At 43.9% G+C, this 23,702-nt stretch overlaps 1 protein-coding gene across 2 annotated transcripts; it reads right to left on the bottom strand.

The window, feature by feature from the left end:
• Window positions 1-536: 536 nt before the first annotated feature.
• On the bottom strand, window positions 537-22,258 carry LOC121458131 (tripartite motif-containing protein 30A-like). Of its 2 annotated transcripts, XM_041667265.1 has the most exons (8): window positions 21,855-22,258; window positions 11,836-12,319; window positions 9,842-9,937; window positions 9,006-9,236; window positions 5,213-5,235; window positions 3,772-3,872; window positions 3,474-3,500; window positions 537-3,229 (listed from the first exon to the last, which is right to left on the bottom strand). In XM_041667265.1, exons 2-8 carry the CDS (start codon window positions 12,253-12,255, stop codon window positions 2,397-2,399), a joined length of 1,731 nt encoding a protein of 576 aa, XP_041523199.1. In that variant the 5' UTR covers window positions 12,256-12,319; window positions 21,855-22,258; the 3' UTR covers window positions 537-2,396. The 2 variants fall into 2 exon arrangements, with proteins under 2 accessions (XP_041523199.1, XP_041523200.1); XM_041667266.1 differs by lacking the exon at window positions 11,836-12,319.
• Window positions 22,259-23,702: the final 1,444 nt, after the last annotated feature.

The raw sequence follows: 23,702 nt of genomic DNA, 5'->3' as shown, positions 1-23,702 counted from the left end.
CTCAAAATGAGTCCCCAGGAGCTGCCTTGCTGGTGCCACACTAACCTAAGTGAGTTTTCATGATAGAGGATCCAGTCTCCCGTCACATGTCTGTTCTGCCTCCTGCCTGGAAATCAGAGAGTCTGGCTATATGCTTCTGTTGTGAACCAAACGCCACCTTCACCCTAAAAAGTATTAGAGAAAATGTCTCTGCCACAGGGACCCTGATACTCTCCAGATATCCCTCCATTCAGTCTTTCCTGGTGCCAGGTCCTGAACTCTCCTGGAAACAGCATGGTGTGCCTTTTCTGTGTCTCTGCCTACTTAAGGCAATCTGAATCCAAATAGACTCCTTATTGTGCAGTAATCCCTCAGTGTCCCCTTGAACCAACTACCTCACCCAAAATCTGGCACTGTCCTCTTTAAAAGCAAAACAAAGAGAGCAGGGTCTTCCTCTGTAACTGAGCCTGGCTCAGATGTACAGCCACCGGTCTCTGCCTCCTGAGTGCTGGGGCTGCATCCAAACCATCATGGAGGCTCTGGTACTCAATCTCAGCAATTCTTTATTACAGTCACAGCAAAGAGACAGACATCATATTGGATACAATTTACATGAGGTAAGTTCCTAGAAACATTCTATTGTCTATGTTTCACAACACAGCACAAGGTAAAGTTCATTGGCATCACTGTTACCACCTTCACTGTAAACTGGAAACCATAGGATTTACAAACTTGATAGGATCTAAATAGTACAATAACACTAAGGATCTGAAAAAGTGTTGGTATCTTCTCCCCCAGGCCCAAGACTTCAGGGAGCACCGGTGGTCTAGGATCCAGGGAAGAACAGAGACAAGGGTATTAGAAGCCTAGGAAGTCTGCATTGGGGCAGTTGTTTGTTGGGGCAGCAGGCTGGTTTGTATATAGCATGAAGACAACGGGCTACGCAAAAAGCATTACTTTGCATACACAGGTTGGAATGAGGGCAAGAAGGGCTTATCAGTTCAAATACCAAAGAGTGCCTGCCTAGGGGGAAGTGCAGGGAGGGAACAGGAATGTTGCAGTAGCAGAGGTGGCAGGTCCTTTAGTTTATCAGTTGACAGACTGCTAGCAAAATAACACGTGTTGTTGCTAGCTTTCGGGCAGGGAAAAAAAAGAATTGCTGGCTTTTTAAAATGATGTGACCTTTTGTCCCTATGAAGTGGATCCAGGTTTTCCAGCCCAAGTCAGGTTGAAGGTCCTATTCATATGATAAATCTCTCAGAGATTTTGAGCTACAGTCACACTGAACTCACATGTTTGCTTCTGAAGTTTCTCAAAAGCCAAATACTAATATATACCTACAACATACTGGAGTAGACTTGATGACACTTTCCAGGACCTAATTAGCAAAGTCAAATATTAGGAAAGTCAAATATTAGCCCCCCTCAGCCCTATCCAGTTGCCCATTGCAGCATCTAAACCCAGTACAGCATCTTTGCCCCCAAACTAACCTACAACCATTTAGTGACTGCAAAGTAGATATTTTGTTCTCAGTGAATTTATTTCCATTTTAATACTTACATAATACATTTTGCATTTGTGTATACTACCACATGTGTGGGAGGCAGGGGTTAATCTGTAGGAGTTGGCTGCCCCTTTACAGGTGGGTTTGAGTGACTAAGCCCTGTCTGCAGGCTTGCTTTTATCCCCGGGGACTTAGAACAGACCCCACATTTATTTTTTTACACCAACCTAGAGTATAGGAACACGATTCATATAAAAAATGCAAAAATAAAATGACATAGGTATAGGCCTTTGAGGATGTCATTCAGGGCTACACTGCTATGGGGAGTGGCAGAAATGGAGCAGAGGAAGGTACTCAGAACACACAAAGTCTTAGTGGGCGCTGTTGGAGATATTTCCTTCTTAGGTTTTGGTGAAGCACAGCATTGAGGTTAAACTGATGTACCACTAAGGGCTCATTCCTAGGCTAGACACTCCGACATATATTTTCAAAAGTAATAGACAAGCTGGAGAAGAACTTTCTGTCATCTTCTGTCAGCGACAGAGGAATGGGGTTGTGGAGACTTGGCAGAGCTGAGACAAGTGGCTCAGGGGCAGAGCACCTCCTCAGCATGCACAAGGCCCTGGCTGCCATCTGTGGCACCACAAAACAGTAAGTGAGGGTTAGCAGAGGTCTTACCTTACCTTGTGAGTAAGAGACATTGTGTGTGGGAATCTGGGAAGAGATAAATTACTATAACCTCGTAAACAGACAAGCAGCTGGATCAAAGAAAAGATCCAATACTGGTTTGTATTTAGAAGTGAAAGTCACTGACATGGGAAGACAAAAGTAGAAAAAGTTAAGATGATCCCACAGTATTTAGACATATGGGATACATCAGACACAGGGGCGCTGTGCAGACATGGGTGAGGGCTTAGGAAGGTGGCCCACAGACTGTCAATGGCTTTGAACACATCATAGGATTAAAATATGGATAAACTGCATTAGGGAAGTTCGGTTCATAGAATCTATAGATGAGAGCTCCATGGTTGGAAGCATCATAAAATGAGAGAGTGCAAGCTTCTCGGTCCAGGAAAACTCCAACACGAGTGGGAGGATGAGTCAGAGAGAGGAGCAAGACACTGGCATTGTGGGTGACAGAACACTCTTCAAAGGCATTATATACAGACCTGTCTGTCATCCCTATAACCCAGTAGCCACATTTGGGCTGATAATTTACATGTTGGTTAACATCAGAATCATCTTTAACTTCATGTCTAGGTTGATAATTCACACATTGTCTGGCCCCAAAATCATGTGTGTATGTAAGGTCAGTCACATCTTCCTGCGGATAATTTACTTGTGTAACACCAGAATTATGTTCATAGTTCAATACAGAAAGAAATGGATATGGTGTATAACCTAAGTCATATTTGTATTCATAACCAAAGGTATATTCAGGCTGACAATTTACATCTTGGTTAACATCAGAATTATATTTGACTCTGAAGCCCTTTTCATTCACTGTACTAAGCTGGGGTTGAGCACATCTTCCGTCATTTATTCCCAGGAGCCAGGCATCACATCTAGACACATCTACTTCCCAGTAATGTTTCCCTGAGCGCAGAGCTGGAAACCCCAGGACACCTAAATCATAGGACTCAAAAACTTGCCAAGTTCTTCTATAATCACTTCTATGTTGTATTTGTCTCTTGTCCATGTTAATGACAATGTTTTTATTGTTGGGTTGACGCAGGGTCACGTGAACTGCCGAAAAATGAGACATAAATTAAGAGTCACATGAGAAACAAGGTACTGCCTTATTTGTGATTTAAGTAGCAGAGGCCTAAGAAGAAAGTGAGAGGGAATTTGGTAGAGCCATTTTTAAAGTCAAAGAGAGGCAGATTGTTGTGCATATGGAGAGCAGTAACATAAAATGTAATTATCAGTAGAGAAATAAACTCTGAAAGACATTAAGACGAGAGAGGCTGATGGTGTGATTTCTCCTTACCCCAGTGGCGCTGGGCATCCAGGAGCCCTGAAATGATGAAAATGCACAGCATTAAATGCAAGCCAGGGAATCAGAACATTAAAGTCAATGTGCTCTGCAGAGTGGGGAAAGGTCTGGACTGTGACATAGGACGGGATGAATGATGATGTCCATTATATATGATGACATCACTGGGACACACTTTCTGTTCTTCTGAGTTCCTCTACCCATGATAAGAAACATCACTTTCTGTCCAGAGAGTGCAGCCGCAGCCACCCCTAGAGTCCCCCAGGTAACCACAGAATGTAGCTGCTCTCACCTTGAAACACTTGCAGCATGCCCTTCAGATCCGGAGCTCGGAAGATCTTTCTCTGTTTACTCGGGACCATTTTGGGCTGTTTCAGTCTTAAGTTCTGACTCCTAGGGACAAAAGATTGACATCCACATCTCAGACAGTGTGACCTCTGACCACCATGGACTCCCTTATCACTCCCTATCATTCTGACCATAGAAGTCCTAGAGCTCTCCTGAGAATTCTGAGCAGGGAGAGAGTAGACACTAACTCTGCTGAGATTAGACACACTCATGACCCCTCCCACTTAGTAGCTTGTGAAGTTGGGAAAGCCTTAGCTCCTCACTTGTACAATTAAATAATTTGCTCCTGCACTACCCCCTAACCAAAAACTCTTAAAAAAAAACAAACGATGAATTAGTTACTTTAAAACAAACTAAACTAAGGTACCTAAAAAAAGGTAAATTGTGGCCAGACATGGTGCCACATGTCTTTAATCCTTGCACATAGGAGGCAGATTCAGGAGGATCTCTGAGTTTGAGGCTAGCCTGGTCTACATAGTGAGTTCCAGGACAGTCAGTGTTACAGAGAGTAATCCTGTCTCAAAATAAAAAATAAAAAATAAGGAGATGTTGGTTTTCAAGTCTAGAGTGCAGAAGTTGCTCTTGGGTACAGAATGTGGGAAAGCCAAGAATTCAAACCCTATTTTCAATATGGACCCTATTGGCCAGCATCTGATTCTTCTGATTATTCAAGTTTTTTTGGTACAATTACAAAACTTGGCAAAGGCGATAGGACCACCAAGTTAATAAGAAGATGAGTCCCACATGTTCAGAATGACCTGAAGTTGACAGTCTCATGTTATTTTATATACAAGGGTACAGATTTTCAAGTTCTTCTAAAGAATGTGGGTCACATAGAGCAGGTGTTTTATCTTGGCCAAATATTGTGCCCAGTGACTCAAGTCTGTTTCTGAAAAATCTAAGTTCAACCACAAAGGAACTCAGGATCTCTTCTATTTCCATAAGAAATACACAGATGCACAGGAATTTTTCCCAGCATACAGTTCTGTGAACACTGCAGACAAGGAAGACATACCCTATCTAGGATGAATCTGTGAATCAAGTACCTGTGAGCTGCAGACAGAGCCAGACACAAGCACAGAGCGCGGACAGAATGGTGGAACCACAAGGAGTCTGAAAGCTCCTGTGGCTCCATTTGCCTCTTTCCGCTGCTGAGTCCGACTCTGTGACTCCCCTTACCCAAACTCCTCAAAGAGAATTAAACCTGTCCCCAATAATTACAAGACAGTCAGAGCTGCCTTTCCCCACCTTTTCCTCCTTCTTATTGGAACTTCAGAAAAACACTGTCTAAATTTTCACAAACCCATGAGAGATTTATTCTAGTCAGATACTAAATCATTCTCATCACACAACAGGGCTATTCTTCCATGTCAGCCCACACATACCTTGTTAGGACATGATTCACACCCTAGAGAGAAAGGAGAAAACACAGTCAATAACATGTTCTGCATGTTCTTTCAAATCCTGGTCTCACTCTCACTGGGTGCAGAGACAAAGTCAAAGAGAATCAAATCCTTCACCCACCGTTCTCCATGACATGATGTAATTATGATGCATGATTCATTATTTGACATACATGTAAACTAAGAGACTATTTTCTGTCCCATACTACAAGGTTTTGGAGAACAAGATGAATAAGGAGTCGTTTGGAAGTTTACATAGGATTTGCCGTGCATAGAAGCAAACACATAAACACGTGACTTTATCCATGTTCCATGTCAGCTCTTCATCACCTTGTTTATAACTAACAATATGAGAAGCTGATTCCTAAATTATTTGAGTCACCTAGTCATAATTCAGTATGTTAGTAATGGAGAAGTCACAAGAACCAGATGCTTAGATTGTCTGAGAAGTAAAACCAACTAACCACATTTCTCCTTCTCTGTTTCTTCCCTTTGTGAAACAGTCCTGGAATTAAAAGACAGTAATCTAAATCTGTGTGTCTCTCAATCTGACAATCTGTTGTAACAACGACAACAAAGAAATGGGAATTTTCCCAGGAATGTCACACTGGGAGAAGGAAAGGAGCTCCAGCCTAAGGGACAGCTGTCCTCCTAACAAGACTTCCAGCAGTTCAAATTACTTGTCAGGCCACCCTAAAGTATGAGACTGTAACCTAAATAATGATGGGAGAATGATGGACAGGAGCACACCTTGACATGGGCCATTCATATGCCCATCCTTGGCTCTTTATTTAAACTTTGATCTCCCTTAGGGAAACTGAAGATGGACAGAGGCTTTTTTTTTTATCTTGTTGTTTATCTTTCAAAAGGAGCCACATTAATAAATATTCTTTTCCTGCTTTCCAATATTAATTTGGCTCTTTTGTATGTGTTTATTGAGGTCAGATATCAAGACCTTGTGAGGACCTGACTTCACAAACTCCATTTTAAAGAAAGGGCTTCATCTTAAGTCCTATAATGAGCTGGGGATGGGAGATCTCAGCTCCAGAAATGTGCTGCCATAGCAGAAATTTGAACAAATGCCATAAAAATGGCCAATTTAGAAGATAGCGAGCAGAGCCATGAGATTTAACAAGGTCCAGATGTTCTTGGGAGGCATCCTGTCCTTGAAGATACCTTGTCAGCTATTAATGGCTCTTTGTTAGATTTTCTCAACCAAAAACTGACCAGTGGTTTCAGAATCAATGTTACCCTATTCCCTCCTTACCCACTGCCAAGACGGAAGGACATGAACTCCCCTGATTACAGTGTTTCCCCTTTAAAAGTTCTACCCTTCCAGGGCTCTCTGTCACACTTTCTGCACCCACCATGCTCTGGGTGCTGGAAAGGTGTTGGTCCAAACTTAAGTTTGAATGTTACTAAAAACCTTCATGTAATTTGCGTTGGAAACCCGGCTCTGAATTCATTTGGGAACCAGAAACTTGGGCATAACAACCTGACTCACCAGATCCACTTTTAGTATGTTAAGGCTGTACCTCCGTCAGTCATCTGTTCTGGATTTGAGACCTAACAGTATCTGAGTATTGCTGCATGCTGCACTGGATATTGGTATATTTGCCAAAATTTACACACTTTGAGAAATGTGACCCACTTTATCCCAGCAGCTGATAATTGCCAGTAGCTCCTTGGGTGTGGTTGAACTTCCTAAGAAAGTCCACGTTCCATAGTGGCATTTGGTGTGGTTTAGGCATGCACAGGACTTTGGCTTGGTATCACAACCAATCCCAGTTCATATGTGCGGTTGCTAAGCTGTGTCCAGAAGACGCTGCCTTCCTGGTAGACCTTCATCACCTCTGGCTCCTATCCCCCTTCTGCCCCTTCTTCTGAAATGATCCCTAGCTCTTTAAATTAGAGGTGGAGCATATATACTCCATTTAAAGCTGGACACTCTCTCTCCACCTTGGCCTATTGTGGCTTCCACAGTGTAACCCTGCTGGCGTGGAACTCTCTATATAGATTTGGCTGTCTTTGAAGGTACTTAGCTTCATTTGTATTCCACTTGCTGGGATTAAAGGAGTAAGTTAGCACACATGGCTGTAGGTTAGGAAGCTTATACTTTCTTTTCATTGTTGTGTGCTTCTCATATTTTTTTCTGTGTGTAAGAAGTTCCCAAGTCCTTGGATCTTAGTCAGTAGACGCTGGCTACACATGGCTTTATTTATATAACATAAACCAACAAAAGTAGATTCCATAGTAAAAAGAATTCTGGGATAGAACTATTCTAATTATAGATAAATTCTGATGTTCAAACTTGTTCTCATAAACACATCTACAAGCTCATGTCCACTGAGCCATTAGCACCGTAAAAACAAAACAAAGTCAACTGTAGAACCAATCAACAGATGAATGGATAAAAATGATATGATAAGCATATATATTAAATTATGTGTCATTCAAAGCAAGTATTGCCGTTTGTGGTAATATGGCTGAACTCAGAAAATTTATGTTATACTGAATCTGCTGGGCACAGGAAAAACAATATTAACTGATATTGTTTCATATGTGTCATGTGCAAAACTTGGTTTCACAAAGTATAGGTTAGATTTTGGGTCATCAGGGGCTAGGGCAGAGAAAGGTTTTCAGATTCTTTGGTGAAAATATGCAATTTCAGACTTGGAGAGAGTTTGGTGGCTGTAGTGAGTATCTATGTGAACTAGCTTGGTTTAGCCAAATATATATAATTCCATCTAATATAGGTAAATGTTCTAAATAATAATTTAAATAAATACAATGCAGGCCAATAAATCAAAAAAGTATGAAGAAAAAAAAAGTATGAAGAATTCTTAGAACTACCAAGGTCTATAAGATTGATAATTCAGATGAAAGAACCAAATTCCCACAGAGATATTCATCACAAAAATATGGCTTTGCTTTAAATTATTTAAAAATATGATGGAAATACAACACAAACTTTATACCTGTAAGCATAAAGAAGACACCTTTTATCCCAGCAACACAAAGACAGAGGAGGGAAACCTTTCTGAGATCATGGATGATTTACAATGTTAATCCTAAAATTCGCCAGAAAAAACAGTTCCACCATTTTGGCTGAATTTAAGCAAGCTTTTATTAAAAATATTAAATACTGACCAAGGTGAAATATGGCCAGAACCATCACCTGGAAGACTTTCCAGGTGTGTATGGAGACACTTGTTGGCGGAGCTTATAAAGGGCAAAACTCACAGGCCACCATACTTGCCCATAAGGCTTTGGTGTTAGTTTCTAAGAACTGCCACTCCAGAATCCCAGAAGGTTACTTGGTCCATGGGCAGGTGGACCAACAACAGCCACCCTCACTGAGCCCCACCCTTCCTCTCCTAGGAATCAGAGGGAATATGGGTGAAAGTCCCGATTGGACTTTCTGTGGGAGTCACAAGGTCTACTAATTTCAAGTACAGGTGAAGTGACTAGCTTGAAGGTTGGATATGCTTCCCACACGCTCAGCATTGCAACAGGGTGATAACCACCCATGATGCAACAGATCTTCTCCTCAAGGTTCAGCTTTTGTACTGTACTTGATAAACTACAAATGCAACTTCTTCTTGCCATCCATGCTTGCAATGATTCCCCAGCTTTTGAAACTGGTTCAGGAAAGAGTTCGGGGAGGGTCCAGAAAGCCCTACTTTCCTCATCAGGGAGATCACAGCAGCACAGAGAGAAGGAAATGGCTTCCAGGTGTCCTGACTCTCAGATACTGGACCTCCTGCAGTCTTACCTGTAGCATCTCTATGGTTGAACACTGCAACCGCTGCTCCAGATCTGAGATGAGATCTCTCACTGACTCCCTCTGCTTCACCAGCTCATTTTGAGACACTGCCAGGCTGTTCATAGTGTCTTCCTTCTCTTGCACCAGCTTCTCCACCTCATACGTCTCCTTGGAGTCCAGGAATTCCCTCAGTCCTTTAAACTCTTTCTGAACGTTTCCTACCTCACTCTGTATTTGGTTCTTCAGGGATAAGAAAAGAGAGAGTTATTCAGACTGTCCTAATGGGGCTGGAACACAGAAATCCACTGTTCTGATGGGGAGTTCTCACAGGAACTGAGCTTGGGAAGGGAAGGCAGTCTTAGGACAGCATCTGTCTCCTATCAGTGTCTGTTCATGACATTCCAAAACAAAGGTCTTAGGTCACCTTTACCAAGGCCACCTGAGCCAAGGTGGGTATCTGGGTATGCTTCAGCTTTCACACAGCTACTTGCAATATTCCTCATTCTACCTCTTAATCCCTGAAAGAAGCTAACCCCAAGAATAGAACTATAACAGTTCTCATACATCTTCCCAACGGTCACGGTTCCAGAAAACACCACAGGAGCAAGTCATAGGACTCAGTGCCTTCTCACCAGACCCCTGCCATGGTGTCAGCTCCTCACACAGCCAGGCTCAGCTGTGATGCACTCTCTGTGCAGCCCCAGCTCCAAGGGAACAGGCAGAGAAGACTAATCAAGGCCTCTTGTCCCCATCAGCCTCCAGGGAATGAAGAGCCAGGGAGCTTCTTGCCCAGGTCCCTCCCAGGCATCAGGCTAACTCCCTTAGGAGGTAGGGTATCCACTTGCCTCCCAGAAAGTTCTCTCCTTTTGAAGGTCATCTTCCCAGTGGTCACATCTTTCCTCATTAGCCATCTGCATCTCCAGGGCAGACTGGAGCATCACCTGTGGGAGAGGAATTGTAGCAGAGTCAAGCTGTGTGCTTAGTAGGACAGCTGCCCCTAGCCAAAGGCCAAGAAATCCTTCTAGAAAGACAGGAGGTCTAAAACTGTTCTTTTTTTTAAATATCTTGTGCCATGATTTGTGCACATAAAGTGTATAAATTAAGTGTCCAGCTCAATCCATTCTTGCATTTATACACACACAAGTCCCATACAAAGATACAGATATCTCTCTAAGTCAATCATCCCACCAAGTCTAAACCTTTATTTTGTTTCTGGCATTAGAGAACTGGAATAATTGTATTAAGTTTCCTGATCTTTCATAGAAACATATACAAACATCACATGAATTTATTTTTTTGAAATTGGTTCCTCCTATGTAGCCTGGCTGGTCTGGATTTCCTGTGTAGACCAGTATACCCTCAAACTCAGCCCCTGCCTCAGCCCCCAGAGTTCTGGGACCAGTTATGCTCCTCCACACTGCCACATGCACATCTTTCTGACTTTTATTTTCTTTTTAAATTTCATGTGTGTTGGTGTTTGCCTGTATATCTGTGTGAAGGTGGAGGATCCTCTGGATGTGTTAAAACATGTGCACCCTGAGAATTGAACTCAGGTCCTCTGAAAATACAGCCAGTGCCCTTAATTGCTGAGTCATCTCTCCGGGTCTTTGTTTCTTTTCTTTTTAAATTGTTTTTTATTTTTGTAGTTAAGATTATTTTCTCTCACTGAAATGGATTTTTTTCAAACAACATATTATGATTACAGATTCCCCTGCCCCTACTCCTCCCAGTTCCTCTCCATTTCCCCTCCTATTCAGATCCACAACATTTCTGTCTCTTGTTACAAAACAAACAGGCTTCTAAGAAATAATATCAGAATAAAAGAAAATACAATGAGAGAAGTCAAAAAACAAGCACACTGGAATGTGGCAAAACAAAGAAACCAGAAAAAGAGCGAAATAAACAGCACAAGAAATGCATAGAGATGCAGAGACACACAGGTTTCCAACAAACGGGAATCCCATAAAAACCCTAAGTCTTAATATGAATGCAAATTGCTAGTAAAGTAGGGGAAAAATGCCCTGACTTAACATTATAAGAGAAAGAACCTCTAAATATGGATTCCTTTTTCTCTGTGCTGGTCATCTATCTACTGCTGGGCACAGGACCTATCCTTCCTTACAAGTGAGTGGTTTATTTCTCCAGTGAGACTCCCTTGGAGAAAAGTAAGTTTTCATTTACAAGTAGCTATCAATTGGAGATTGCTTCAGGGTTAGGGATGGGTCACGTGCCCACTTCTTCTAGCTCTAGGATCCCATATGGTGCAGACCCTTGCAGGCTCTGTGCATGCTGCAAGAGTCTCCATGAGTTTACATGTGCACTCACAAACAAGCAACAGAAAACAAAGTCCCAACATGGAACTTGCCTCTGTGCATCTCACTAGGGAATTCTTTCCCCTCCTCCCAGATGTTTCAACTGCCACACACACATTCTCTTCACTCCTGCACGTCATTCATTTACTAGCCCCATGGTTGGAAGTAACGGGACTGGAATTTAGGAAGTATGAATGAATCTGACATAAACAACGTAAGAAGATAATTATGAAGTGAATTAGCAGCTGTTTTGTTCTTGGGTTTTTTTTTTTTTCATCATCAACTCAACTTCTTGGAGAAAGTTCCAAAACATTTTTTTTTCCATCTTAATCAACTCCAGGTTGATTCTTATCCATTAAGTGGAATAAATCATCATGTCCTTTTAGGACTCTAAAAGTAGGAAAGGATAGAATGATTCAACAACCCCAGAGTCTGTGATGTCCAGGTAATTGTCCTGTCACACCAAGTAGAGATTTCCCATCTGTTACTGTCTCCTGCTCTGTGTCCCACACCCTCCCACTTCCTACCTTGTACTTACTGGCCACCTCTTCAATGAGAGCTGTTTGGTGACCACGGTGCTCCTGAGATCTCTCACAAAGCCAGCAGATGGCCACCATGTCCTTCTCACAGAAGAGCTGGAGCTTCTCTCCATGTTGTTCACAGACGTTCACCTTTTGCTCCTCCCCTGAGCTTGTCTTGAGCCCTGTTAGCCTCTCCACTATGTTGGCCACATGCCAATTAGGCCTCAGATTCCCAAACAGGTAAGTAACTTGGCACACAGGGCAGATGCCCTCCCCTTTTTTGATTTTGCTGGACTCATAGTTCAGTGTGATGCAGGCTCTGCAGAAGCTGTGACCACAGTCTGCACTCACAGGCTCCACCATGAGGTCCAGACAGATAGGACAGGTCACCTCCTCCTTGATCATCCCCAGGACTGATGAGGTCATTGTTGCTGTGATGCTGAGTCTGTCTGTTCGTACTCCTGACACTTCTGCTCAGGTACCTGTGTAACTGGGATGATGAGAAGGGGGACAAGTGAGAAAGGGAAAATCAGCACTGAACCGTGAAGAGATCAATGAATGCCCTCGATGATAAGGGAAAAGAACAAAGGAGAGAGATTCGGAGAGAAGTTCAGAGACATGGCAAAGGAGCATGCTGTCATCCTTTCAAGTTCTCTGCTATATTTCATCCAAAATGACTAATTTCAGATGCAGGATTGTTATTTGCTTTCACTGAAGACCAGGAAGATCATGTTTCCTTTCATCTGCCTCATGTAACCTTCCGTCCTTCCCTTTCTTTCCCAGGACAAAATCACATTTTTAGTGTTACAAGCATCAAGTCTCCCCTGTTGTTCTTCCTCCTTCATCAGCACCAGTCAGTGTGAGCCTCTGATCCTCTGCTAACCAGTCCCTTACCAGAGACCCTCGTGCTGACTTGGAGTGTACACAGTCCATCTCCTGATTCACATAGGCAATAATTTCTCTTATTGTCATTTAATAAATGACGTGTGTGTTTGCACACATAGTTAAGCTAAGTTCTGCACTTTATGTATACAGATTGCTGTTACGAGGCTCATTTTGTCTTCAATACAGTGAAAGGGGATGAAAACCATCCCTTTGGAGTCTTCTTTCAGAGGTCCCTGTTGTACATCATAGAATTAAAGAAAAGTGATGATAGCCAGGACAGTATTGATAGCCAGAAAATCAGGTGTGTGGAATTATGTCTCCAAGCACTAGCATTTCTGAAGAATCTTCTGTCTATAAATGCTGAGATTTTGACTCAAGAAATTTGCGAGGACATCGATGGGAAACTCCAGGTATGTACTGCAGTAAAATGCTAGAAAACTGAGCTTAAGACCACATAAAAATTGTAGTTCAAGTCAACAGATTTCCCCCTACAATATGTATTATTAGTTCAACAGGCAAAGCCAATGGATAACCCACCCTTCATCAACAAATGAATGATAAGGAACTCTTCCCATCCTGTTCATGAAAGTATTTGATAGCATACACCATTGTTTCAGGAATAAAAATCCTAAAAATTCTTGTATATAGACATAAATTTCCTTAAAGTCATACATGAAAAGCTCCCTGCTAATCACATAAAAATTTAGGGTAATGGAACAACTTTTCTTTAAAATCATGTATAAAACAAGAATGATTATTGCTACCACATCTGTTCAACACAGCTGGGGATGTACCACCCATACAAGAAGACCGAAACAAACAAATAGGCAAGTCATAAAAGGCATATAAAAGGAATTGCTTCACAGGTAAAAATCCTATCAGTAAAGAAGTAATATCCAGTATAGAAAAGTCACAAATAGTGAGGAGCCCAAAAGGAGATTAAGAAGCTGGGCCTGGTGGTACAGGCCTCTCAACCCAGCTTTTTGTGAGGCTGATGACAGGGAATGGCAAGTTCAAGGTAATTGTGGCTTTATAGGAAAACAGTGTTACATTTGAAACATAAGGAATGGGATGGAGGAGGGCTAAGTGGATAAAAGCACTCCCTGACTCCATTGCCACACCCCATATGGCTGCTCACAAGAGCTCCAGTGGATTTGACACCCTCATCTGGCCTTTGAGGGCACTGCATCCTTATGGTGCAGAGATATACATGCAGGCAATCACCCTTGCCCATAAAATAAAAATAAAAGCCAATAAATTTAATAAAGGAAAGAATAAGATCAGTTATATTCATCAGAGTATCAAATTAAAAAATGAATGAATGATTAGGAAAATTAATTATTGCAAGATGAAATATCTGCACATAAAATTATAAGACTATTCAAAGAATCAAAGTTGTTACAATTACATGCTGTAATATTGAGTTGGGAGTGTCACCCCAGCCCCTGGCCGGGGAGTTGCATTGGTCTGGACTCCAACTCCCAGCCTGCCAAGCACTGACCCCTCCCCGGGGGAGGGTCAGGACCACTCTCACAGGGTATTTAGAAAGCTGCATAGAGAAGGAACACTTGGTTTTGGGTTTTGGGTGTGCTCTCCCTCTGTCTACCATCCCCGCCTCCCGCCATGCTCCCAGCCACCCGAGAGTGCTACATTTATTAAATGTGGACATTCTTAATTCGGTCTAATCTGATTTGATTTGAGTTCTTTGTGCCAGCGCAGAGGCCTGTCTTTAGATTTTTCCTAATAGATGGAGTTCCTCCACTAAAAGGGTCTATCTGCGCCCCCCAGGCCCAGGGCCCAGGGTCTGTCCCCGCCTCCCCAGGCCCAGGGCTCAGGGTCTGTCCCACCCCACAGGCCCAGGGCCCAGGGTCGCAGGCTGAAAAGCACCTTCCACCAGGCAAGATTGGCTTCACTCTGTGAGTTCCCCTTTTTACTTAGGCTAGTAGGGTTCCTGCGGTGACCCATTTGCTTTTCGGGCTTTTGCTGAAGTCAAGGGCCCATGCCAAAAGCCTGATCCATGTGACGGAAGCCAGGGACTTTCACTGAGGTGAATATTGCTTGGCCAGGGATGTCTGCCATTCAATTTTCACAGCCCTGTTTTCAGCTCAAGGATTGTCCTGGCAGATGCACTGTGACAGACTTGAGCTCTATGATTAGGCATAGACTTTTAAAATGGATTCCTAAAACCCCTTAGATGGCAGTTTACAAAAACCCTTTTAAATTGAGGCTATCTAAAGCTCTATAACCCGCGGTTTCTAGATGCGCACTCCAGCCCCTCCGCCCTTCTGCCTCTCCTCTGCTGATTCACAGCCTGCAATTTGTCCTGTCTCCCATTTCCGCCTCTCCACAGCTCTTGGGGGCTCTGGCACCATGCCTGGAGGCACGGAAATCTAAATCCGACTCCCTTTCCATGGGCCTTTGGAATGGCGCTCCCCCATCAGTTGCTTGCTATGCCTCCCTGGCTTCTGCTGTCTACCATGGTATCACACTGGGCCCCTCCCCCTCTAGCTGTTTGTTGTTTGTTTTACTCTGGGACTCTCTACAGTGGATCTATTTTTTTCCCCTGTCCTTCCACTTTAAAACCGCATGAATGTTTCATCCTTAGTTTCTGTTCCCTCTTGCAGTGTCTGATAGCCTGATCCTTAATGGGATCACCTCTGTGCTTTTATGGCTTTTGCTGCCTGCCTATGCCAAAATTTTGGGTTGGTCAGCTTACAAAGTACTTTATTTGTCTCTCTGTTAAAATAATATGGTCTGTGTAACTTTATAAATGTTTCTGTGTGCATGTGTGCTCATTTTAAGATTCTTTGACTTATTAAAATATTCTTTTTAACCTTCTTACATTTACTAGCATTAATAAACTGTAATTAACTGGGTAAAATACACACCTAAATTTAGCTTATATGCCCAATTTAAATAACAGGTAATGGTACCTAGTTCTTGGTTGCATTTACAGACCTGAGAGTATGGCATTTATTAAAAGAGCTTCTCACACAGACACGCAGTCCCTGCAGCACCCTATAGCTCCTCTAAGAAGATGCATGGTTATAGAAAGACCTTCTGTGTTCAAGCTTGCCCTTGGCCTTTGGCAAAGCCACTCACACAGCAAAAAGTAGCCTTTCCCCTCTTCAGCTTTTTGGATGCTTCACCTGGGGAATTGTACTCAGCAGCTAATGGAAACACATTGCTTCTAAGACTGGTGTTCTCCAGTGACTAAGGAGAGGATCTGGGATTACCTGCATAGCTTAAAAACTGTCTCATTTCTGCTCATTTACCCCCCTCAGATCTGTCTATGGCATTTGATAATTTAAGGTACTGTTAACTTATTACTTCACCCATGACATTTAATGAAGTTTCCTGCTAAAATACAGACTGGTATGCCTCTTTAACAGGCTTCATAGTCCAGGATTAATAGGTTTCAGGTGTATCTTCAGAGGTTCAGAGTTCCCAATTGCCTCTAATTGTCCTCTAAAATGTTCATACCTTTTAACCTAAAGCAATAGTGTTTTGCTATGACACCAAGATGTAAATCTGTCCCAGTTCTATTATAATACACAGGTTCCAGGAAAAGTTCTACTGCTATATCAAAAATCAGGTCTAGTGAAAAACTAACAGTCTCCAGAGCCTACACTAACCTCAACCAGTTTCAAGCATATTTTATAGGTCATTCCTGCTGCCTGCGCTAAGACCAACCCACAAAGTGCTCCCAGACAATGCCAACACCTGCACCAGCTCCTGGGACTTCACCATTTGTACCAACTCTTCTTGATCAAGGACACCTGCCAACTAAAATCTGGTTTTAACTACTATTGTGTCCCATCGATGGCTAGCCCTATTTCATAGGACCAATAATAACAATATATATCCTAGCTACCTGCCTTCTCATCTCCCTCAAAAAGCAGCTGCCTGAGGACTCCAGGATGACAGCAAACCGGATGCTGTTCTAGCTACTCCTCTCATGGAGCATGAGCATGCCAACTCTCAGTTCTTCCCTCTCTCACGTTGCCCCATGCCTACAGGAAGTAGTCAGACATGAGCCAATGCCCCTTTATCTGAAGAGAGCCTAAAATATTGGTCATAAATATCACCTCAGCTCCTTGTCACACCCCTATATCCAAAGAGTCTGGAATGTAATATTAAGTTGGGAGCATCACCTCAGCCCCTGGCCTGGGAGTTATGTTGGTCTGGACTCCAACTCCCAGCCCAAAAAGTGCTGACCCCTCCCTGGGGGAGGGTCAGGATCACTCCCACAGGGTATTTAGGCAACTGCCCAGAGAAGGAACATGTGGTTTTGGGTTTTGTGTGTGTTCTCCCTCCCCCTCCCACCTGAGAGTGCTACATTTATTTAACGTGGGCATTTTTAATTTGGTCTAATCTGGTTTGATTTGAGTTCTTTGCATCAGCGGAGAGGCCCATCTTAAGATTTTTCCTAACACATGTAAGAACACCTGTATTCATGGATTTGAATACTGTTAAAATGTCAGTACTAGGGGCTAGCCAGATGGTTCATGGGTTTAGAGAACTGGTTGCTCTTCCAGAAGACTTTGTTTCTGTTCTCAGCACCCACAAGATGTTTCACCACTGTCTATATCTCCAATTCCAGCATAACTGACACCCTCTTCTGGTACCTGTGGGCACCAAGCATTGAAGTGGTGTACAGACCTATATCCAGGTCACCCATAAGCATAAAATTGCATTAAAATAACACAAATAAATGCATTAATAAAATGCCCACACCCCCTAGGGCTCTGTGGTTATGAGTGCTTACCATGCTTTTAGTCCTCGTTACTGTGACTGCTGCTGTGAGGAACGTGACCAAAGCAACTCGGGGAGGAAAGTGTCCCATGTCACCGTTCATCACGGAAGGAATTCAGGACAGGAACTTAAGCAGAGCATGAACCAGAGGCTGGAGCTGATACAGAAGCCATAGGGAGGGGTTGAAAACTGATTTGCTTCTCATTGCCAGCTCAGTCTGCTTTCTTGTGGAACCCAAGACCATCAGTCCAAAGATGGTACCACCTACAACGAGATGGGCTTTCTCCCATCAATTGCTAATTAAGAAAATCTTCACAGACTTGGGTACTTGCTGATTTTATGGAGGAATTTTCTCATTTAGGGTCCTTCCTGTCTGATGGCTATGCTTTGTGTCAAGACGACAGAAAACAAAGCTGGACACATGATATGAACCACAAGTGTCATACAGTGAATGCACAGATGACAGATTCATAGACAACCCACAAGTGTACAACGCATGGGGAACCCGACTTGCAAAGCTTCGGGAATACTTGTCATTTGGACAGACACTGTCGATTCTGTACAAATCTTGTGAAATCATGACATTTCTCCCTTCCATAATGGGATTCACCCCAGAATATCCCAGCAGTGTATAAATCATTCTTTAAATCTGACTTTTTGTATACTGGCAACTGTATGCCTTTCCCCACACTATGGGGCCCTGGTGTGAAAACATTCACTCAGCCAAACTTTTGTTCTAATGGTCAGATCTACATAAAGCTGGACAGGACTTACTGAAAAGAAAGGAGCCCTGAGCAGGAGGCACTGAGCAGAGAGACAATGTCTGCTCTTACTGATAAACAGGTATGGGTAGCCCTGAATACTCTTAACAGCAGACTCAGGAAGGTATAATCTCCTGGCCTTTGCTCTTACTCTAAGAAGTTATTAATATTCTGTACTTAAGTTCGCCTTTCATTTGACACTAAAGTCTTAATCTAGGAAATTAACTGTTTGTACCTTTATTCCTAATACAGGAAAAAAGCTTGGGTTGCTAAATTGTAGTATTATGAGCAGCGGGGCTGCGTCCCCAACACCCTGGCCGCCTGCTAGCTTATGCCCCGAAATAATTACACGGAAACTGTATTCTTTTAAACACTGCTTGGCCCATTTCTATCTAGCCTCTTCTAGGCTAATTCTCACATATTAATTTAGCCCATTTCTAACCATCTGTGTTGCACCCCACGGTGCGCTTACCGGGAAGATTCTAGCCTACGTCCATCCTGGGTCGGAGCTTCATCGAGGAGCATGGCGTCTCTCTGAGGCATCTGCTCCCGAGAGGAGAGCTGTTGAGTCTGAGCTCACTTCCTCTTCCTCCCAGCATTCTGTTCTGTTTACTCCTCCCACCTATGTTTTAACCTATGAGGGCCAAGCAGTTTCTTTTTATTGCTTAACCAATGAAATCAACAGATTGATATATGACACTCCCACATCACTAAATAGCCCCAGAGAAAGAAATTCCTTCTCACCTGGGTGCCAGCAGATACAGCACCCTGATGCTTAGCCCAGGAGGCCAACCTGCATCCTAATCCTCCTGGTATATGCTCTGGTGGGAAGCTTCACGGTCATGCTCCTTCTGATACACAGGACACCTACCTTGCCAGTCTTTTATCCATCTTGTTAGTCCTAAGAAATGCATACTTGACATCATTGATATTTACCATAAAATTATTAACTGTCTGTGTGGGCATAGAGACTTTGTAGGATGGGCAGAACAGTGAGGAACATTGAAGGGGAACATTAAGAGAGCATTGAAGAGAGCATAGGAAGAATAAATGGGACATGGTAAAAAGACTTATCTGAGCTAATTTGTTTCATTTACCCTTAGACCTTCTTAGGTTTTCACCTGCCATAGCGATCCTTCTGAATCCTGAGAGTCTTAGTGGGGCTTAACCCCAACAAAAACCTGATAGACACTGAGGATCCAAGTTCAGGTCCTGCCACCAGTAAGGCAGTTCACAACTCTCTGTAACTCCATCTTCAGCAGACACACAAATATCCAGTTTATAACAAATTTAATCTTTTTTAAAAGCTATACTAAGGAATAATAGCTAGGTTTGTTCAATTCAAACAACAAGAGAGAACTTGTTTCTTTTGAGTTCGGAGTAAAACTGATTCTTTAAGAATGATGCAACTGCTGCATGGTGGTGGTGCATGCCTTTAATCCCAGTACTGGGGAGGCAGAGGCAGGTGGATCTCTGAGTTCGAGGCCAGTCTGGTCTACAGAGCAAGTGCCAGGACAGCTAGGAATATTACACAGAGAAATTCTGTCTCAAAAAAAAAAAGAAAAAAAAAAGATGAATGTCAAAGTATTGATTGTTAGAAAACTAAGAACCACTCACATTCATAAACCAGGTGCTCCCCCAGCAGCCTTCAGGGACTCATTGCCAGGGAATGCACCAAGGCCAGGGAACGCGCCATCGCCAGGGAACGCGCCACCGTCAGTGAATGCGCCATCGCCAGGGAACATGCCATCGCCAGTGAACGCGCCATCGCCAGGGAACGCGCCATCGCCAGGGAACGCGCCATGGCCAGTGAACGCGCCAGCGCCAATGAACGCACCACGGCCAGTGAACGCACCAGCGCCAGTGAACGCGCCATCGCCAGTGAACGCGCCATCGCCAGTGAACGCGCCATCGCCAGTGAACGCGCCATCGCCAGTGAACGCGCCATCGCCAGGGACCGTGCCATCGCCAGTGAACGCGCCATCGCCAGTGAACGCGCCATCGCCAGGGACCGTGCCATCGCCAGGGAACGCGCCAGCGCCAGTGAACGCGCCATCGCCAGGGAACGCGCCATCGCCAGGGAACGCGCCATCGCCAGTTGCCAAATGCGACACATTTCTATTGTTGACACCAGTCACATGCCCCTTACAAAGCCCTCTCCTTCACTGCTTGCTGTCCTCTTTTCCATCTCAGAGGCAGCCATTTGCACCCCAAACCCAATAAATCTCTTGTGCAAGGTCCCTTAGGTGGTGTGACCATTGTAGCATTGCTGGCACTCTGATCAGCACAAAAACCCTAACAATGATGTCACAGGAGAAATGCTCCTTTTCCAAATAAGCTGGGCAAATAATTGTCCCAGGCTTCCTTTACTAAGTAATATCTGGGACGACTTAATGTGCCCTTCTTAGATATTGGCAAATTTAAAAACTGGAAGACCCAAATAAGTGCAGTGCAGTATCTCATAGCATATGACAGTGTAGAGGGTTGATGCCGAAGGGCAGAAGAGAGGGGGTCCACAACTGATGAAGAGCAGGGGAGAGCAAAGGGAAAGAGGATGGGCTCATGACAGTCCTCCAAGTCAACCTGGACACAGGAGACCTGGCCCCTGTCCTCTGGTGTCTACATTATTAGCCTGGGTGGAGCTGGGATTACCCGCTCCCTGTCCTTTCGCGGCTCTCAAGCTCTTCCTATCAGCAGACATCTTTCAGTCTTTATAGCATTAAAATCAGTCAGGAGCTTGTGCTGTTCTTTGAAAGATAGAAAAGACCTGGGGCTGCAGTGTTCACCTGTAACCCCAAGGCCTTGGGAGGGTGGCACAGGGCAGTTCCTTGATGTTAGCCTGGGCTGTATAAAGGTATCATGTCCCAAAGAAACAGAAAAGCTGAGACTTCTAGAAAGTGTGCCCTCCCAGTGTTCTCACTTTCTTACTCTGTCTCCTTCCTTGGAATTGAATCCTGGGCCTAGAGCAAACTTAAAAGTTCCAGCCCAACCCGTTAAGTGCAGCCTAATAAACTGCATCTTCTCGATGTTTTCCCTTTTTTCTTCAGACATGAACTCATTAGGTCCCCAGCAGATCTTAGACTTTGGACCTTACTGCATCAGTTTTCTGTGTTGCTGGAATTACTAGTGTGGGTTGAATTTCATTTAGGCACGCCAGACATGGATCATGGGAAAGGCAGGTAAATGTAATGACTTTTAAGTAACATTAGCAGACTTGAGGCTGTTTCATAGTACAAGTAAATGTATAAGAGGCCACAGAAAGATTGCGATTCTAATTGCAGAAACAGAAGCAAAGGGAATAAACCCATAGAACCATAGGTAAATACACTGTTACACAGAGACTTTGGGACACCACTGCGGCTTTCCTACAACAGTTGGGGTTGGGGAAAACACATATGGACAGCATGTCTGTCTGGCGACAGGGGATTCTTACTGCAGCCCATAATTAAAGATTGGGAGAGAAGAGAGTGAACTCATCTGGAGAAATACCTGGATCTCTCTGGATCTTGAAACTGGTCTTTCACAAGGACACTCCCTAATGTGGTTCCTCAACCCCCTGAGCACTCAGCAGGAAGCCAACAGCCCCTCTTTCCCAGCTCCTTCTCAGTTTTAAATTGTACTCACCAGAACAAAGAGTGTTTTCTTTAAAGTTCCTCCAAATTCTTCCCTCTAGATTTGGTCTCACACCTTCAGACACCGATCATGAGTTCCTGAATCTGTGGAGAGGAGCCAATGGAGGCCAGAGTAAATGCCCTGAGGGTTCCGGCACTATGTCTGATCTCTGGTGAGCCAGCAGAGAAAGGAAAGTTAAGGTGTTGAGGACTGGAACTGCGAAAGAGAAACTACAGACCCATCAACCAATGGCGTGCCACCACGTAAGTATCTGAGTTTCTATAACTAGAGGTAGCCATAGGTCAGCTCTGCCTCCCTGGAGCTTGGGACATCTCTCAGTGCTACAGAATTTGTCATTTCACTTGTTCAGGCTCATGTCACAATCACCCTGAAATATCCTGACCCTCTGGAAAGCTTCTCCCGCTGGAAAGAAAGCCTTCGCCATGGGCTCCTCTTGCACCTGAGCTCCTGGCTGGGTTTTGCTTTGCAAGGCAGGTGTGGCCCTAAGAACAGGAAAGACAAGGTGAGGGACAGAGAACTGCAGTGTTCTCTGGGGCTGGACTTGGGCACTTACAGGATGAGAACAGGGAGGGAGCTGCAGTTCAGGGCAGCTGCTCACAATCAAGATTCCCACCCAGCAGGGACAGGGTGGGAGGAGCCCCATGCAGAGCCCTGCAGAGACACTTCCCACACTCACAGCAGGGAAACTAGCAAGCTGCAGGGGCTCTCCAGCTGCCCAGGGGTGCCCTGCAGATTAGGTGTTCTGTTGCTGCCCAGAGCAGGGCCTCTGCCCAGTGCTGATCTGATACATTCATTACATCCCTTCCAGGAATCCCTCCCCAGAATGTCTCTGCAGGCACTATTTGAGTTAGAATTTCTATTACAGACCTCTGCTGTTGGGTCAGTATCCCCTGAACTGGAAGCTGAAATGTATAGGGTGGGAATGAGGTTGAGTTGGCACCATCCATACCTAGGAGCTCTGTGGTTGATTCTCAGCACTGAACAACACCAGTTGTGGTGGCATATGTATGTAGTCAGCTCAGTTACGTTTATTGCTCTGTGTCTTAGTACCAGTTTTTATTGCTGTGAAGACAGACAATGACCAAATGAACTCTTTTTTTTAATTATTTTTTTTTTAAATTTTACATGCTAGCTCCATTTCCCCCTCTCTCCTCACCTCTCCCCATCTCCCCACTTTTCCCATCCAATGTCCTATCCCGTCTTCAGAGGAGGCAAGGCCTCCCTTGGGGAGTCAACAAAGTCTGATTTTCCAAGTTGAGACAGAACCAAGCCCCTCCTCTCTGTATCAAGGCTGAACAAGGTATCCCATCAAAGGGAATGGGCTCCAAGAAGCCAGTTCTTGCACCCAGCATAAGTTCTGGTCCCACTGTCAGGGCCTGGAGAGAGAGAGAGAGAGAGAGAGAGAGAGAGAGAGAGAGAGAGAATCTGATCAAATGTCTAGTTTCCCACTAGCTCAGAAATGTTGGGGAAGGACTGGAATTTAAAATAATAAAATACATGGACAGCCATCTAGCCCAGAATGAAATTATCTGCAGACAAAGTTCAAGTCCCGTTTGGTCCTTCTGGACTTCCATCAGCCTCCAACCCCAGGGAAAAGGTTAAAGATGACCAGGTGAGCATAGCACTGGCCACGCTGCTGAGCAATGCCACAATGTGTGTGAGTCGAACTGTGTACACACTGACATTTATTTCAACACAGAAAAGGCTTTCCCATGAAACAATTATGGAAGAAATATTAAGCAAAAGGAACACTTGAGACCTATGAAGTTACTTATTTTTTTATTAAACATAAAGTTAGATTTATAATTTGTTTAAAAAAAATCTGTGACTTTATAATCT

This window comes from Microtus oregoni, unplaced genomic scaffold (assembly GCF_018167655.1).
Source record: "Microtus oregoni isolate MIOR12 unplaced genomic scaffold, Mior012 000016F_ref0000370, whole genome shotgun sequence".
Classification (NCBI taxonomy): domain Eukaryota; kingdom Metazoa; phylum Chordata; class Mammalia; order Rodentia; family Cricetidae; genus Microtus; species Microtus oregoni.
This window is presented reverse-complemented; position numbering and strand designations above follow the sequence as displayed.

Bases quoted from the DNA above. Each gene is read 5' to 3' on its own strand.
- LOC121458131 (XM_041667265.1), bottom strand. From the start codon at position 12,255: ATGACCTCATCAGTCCTGGGGATGATCAAGGAGGAGGTGACCTGTCCT. The intron at 9,938-11,835 runs GTAGGAAGTGGG...CCTCTCCCACAG, and splicing joins AGGTGGCCAGTAAGTACAAG to GTGATGCTCCAGTCTGCCCT. The intron at 3,230-3,473 runs GTAAGGAGAAAT...ATTTTTCGGCAG, and splicing joins GGATGCCCAGCGCCACTGGG to TTCACGTGACCCTGCGTCAA.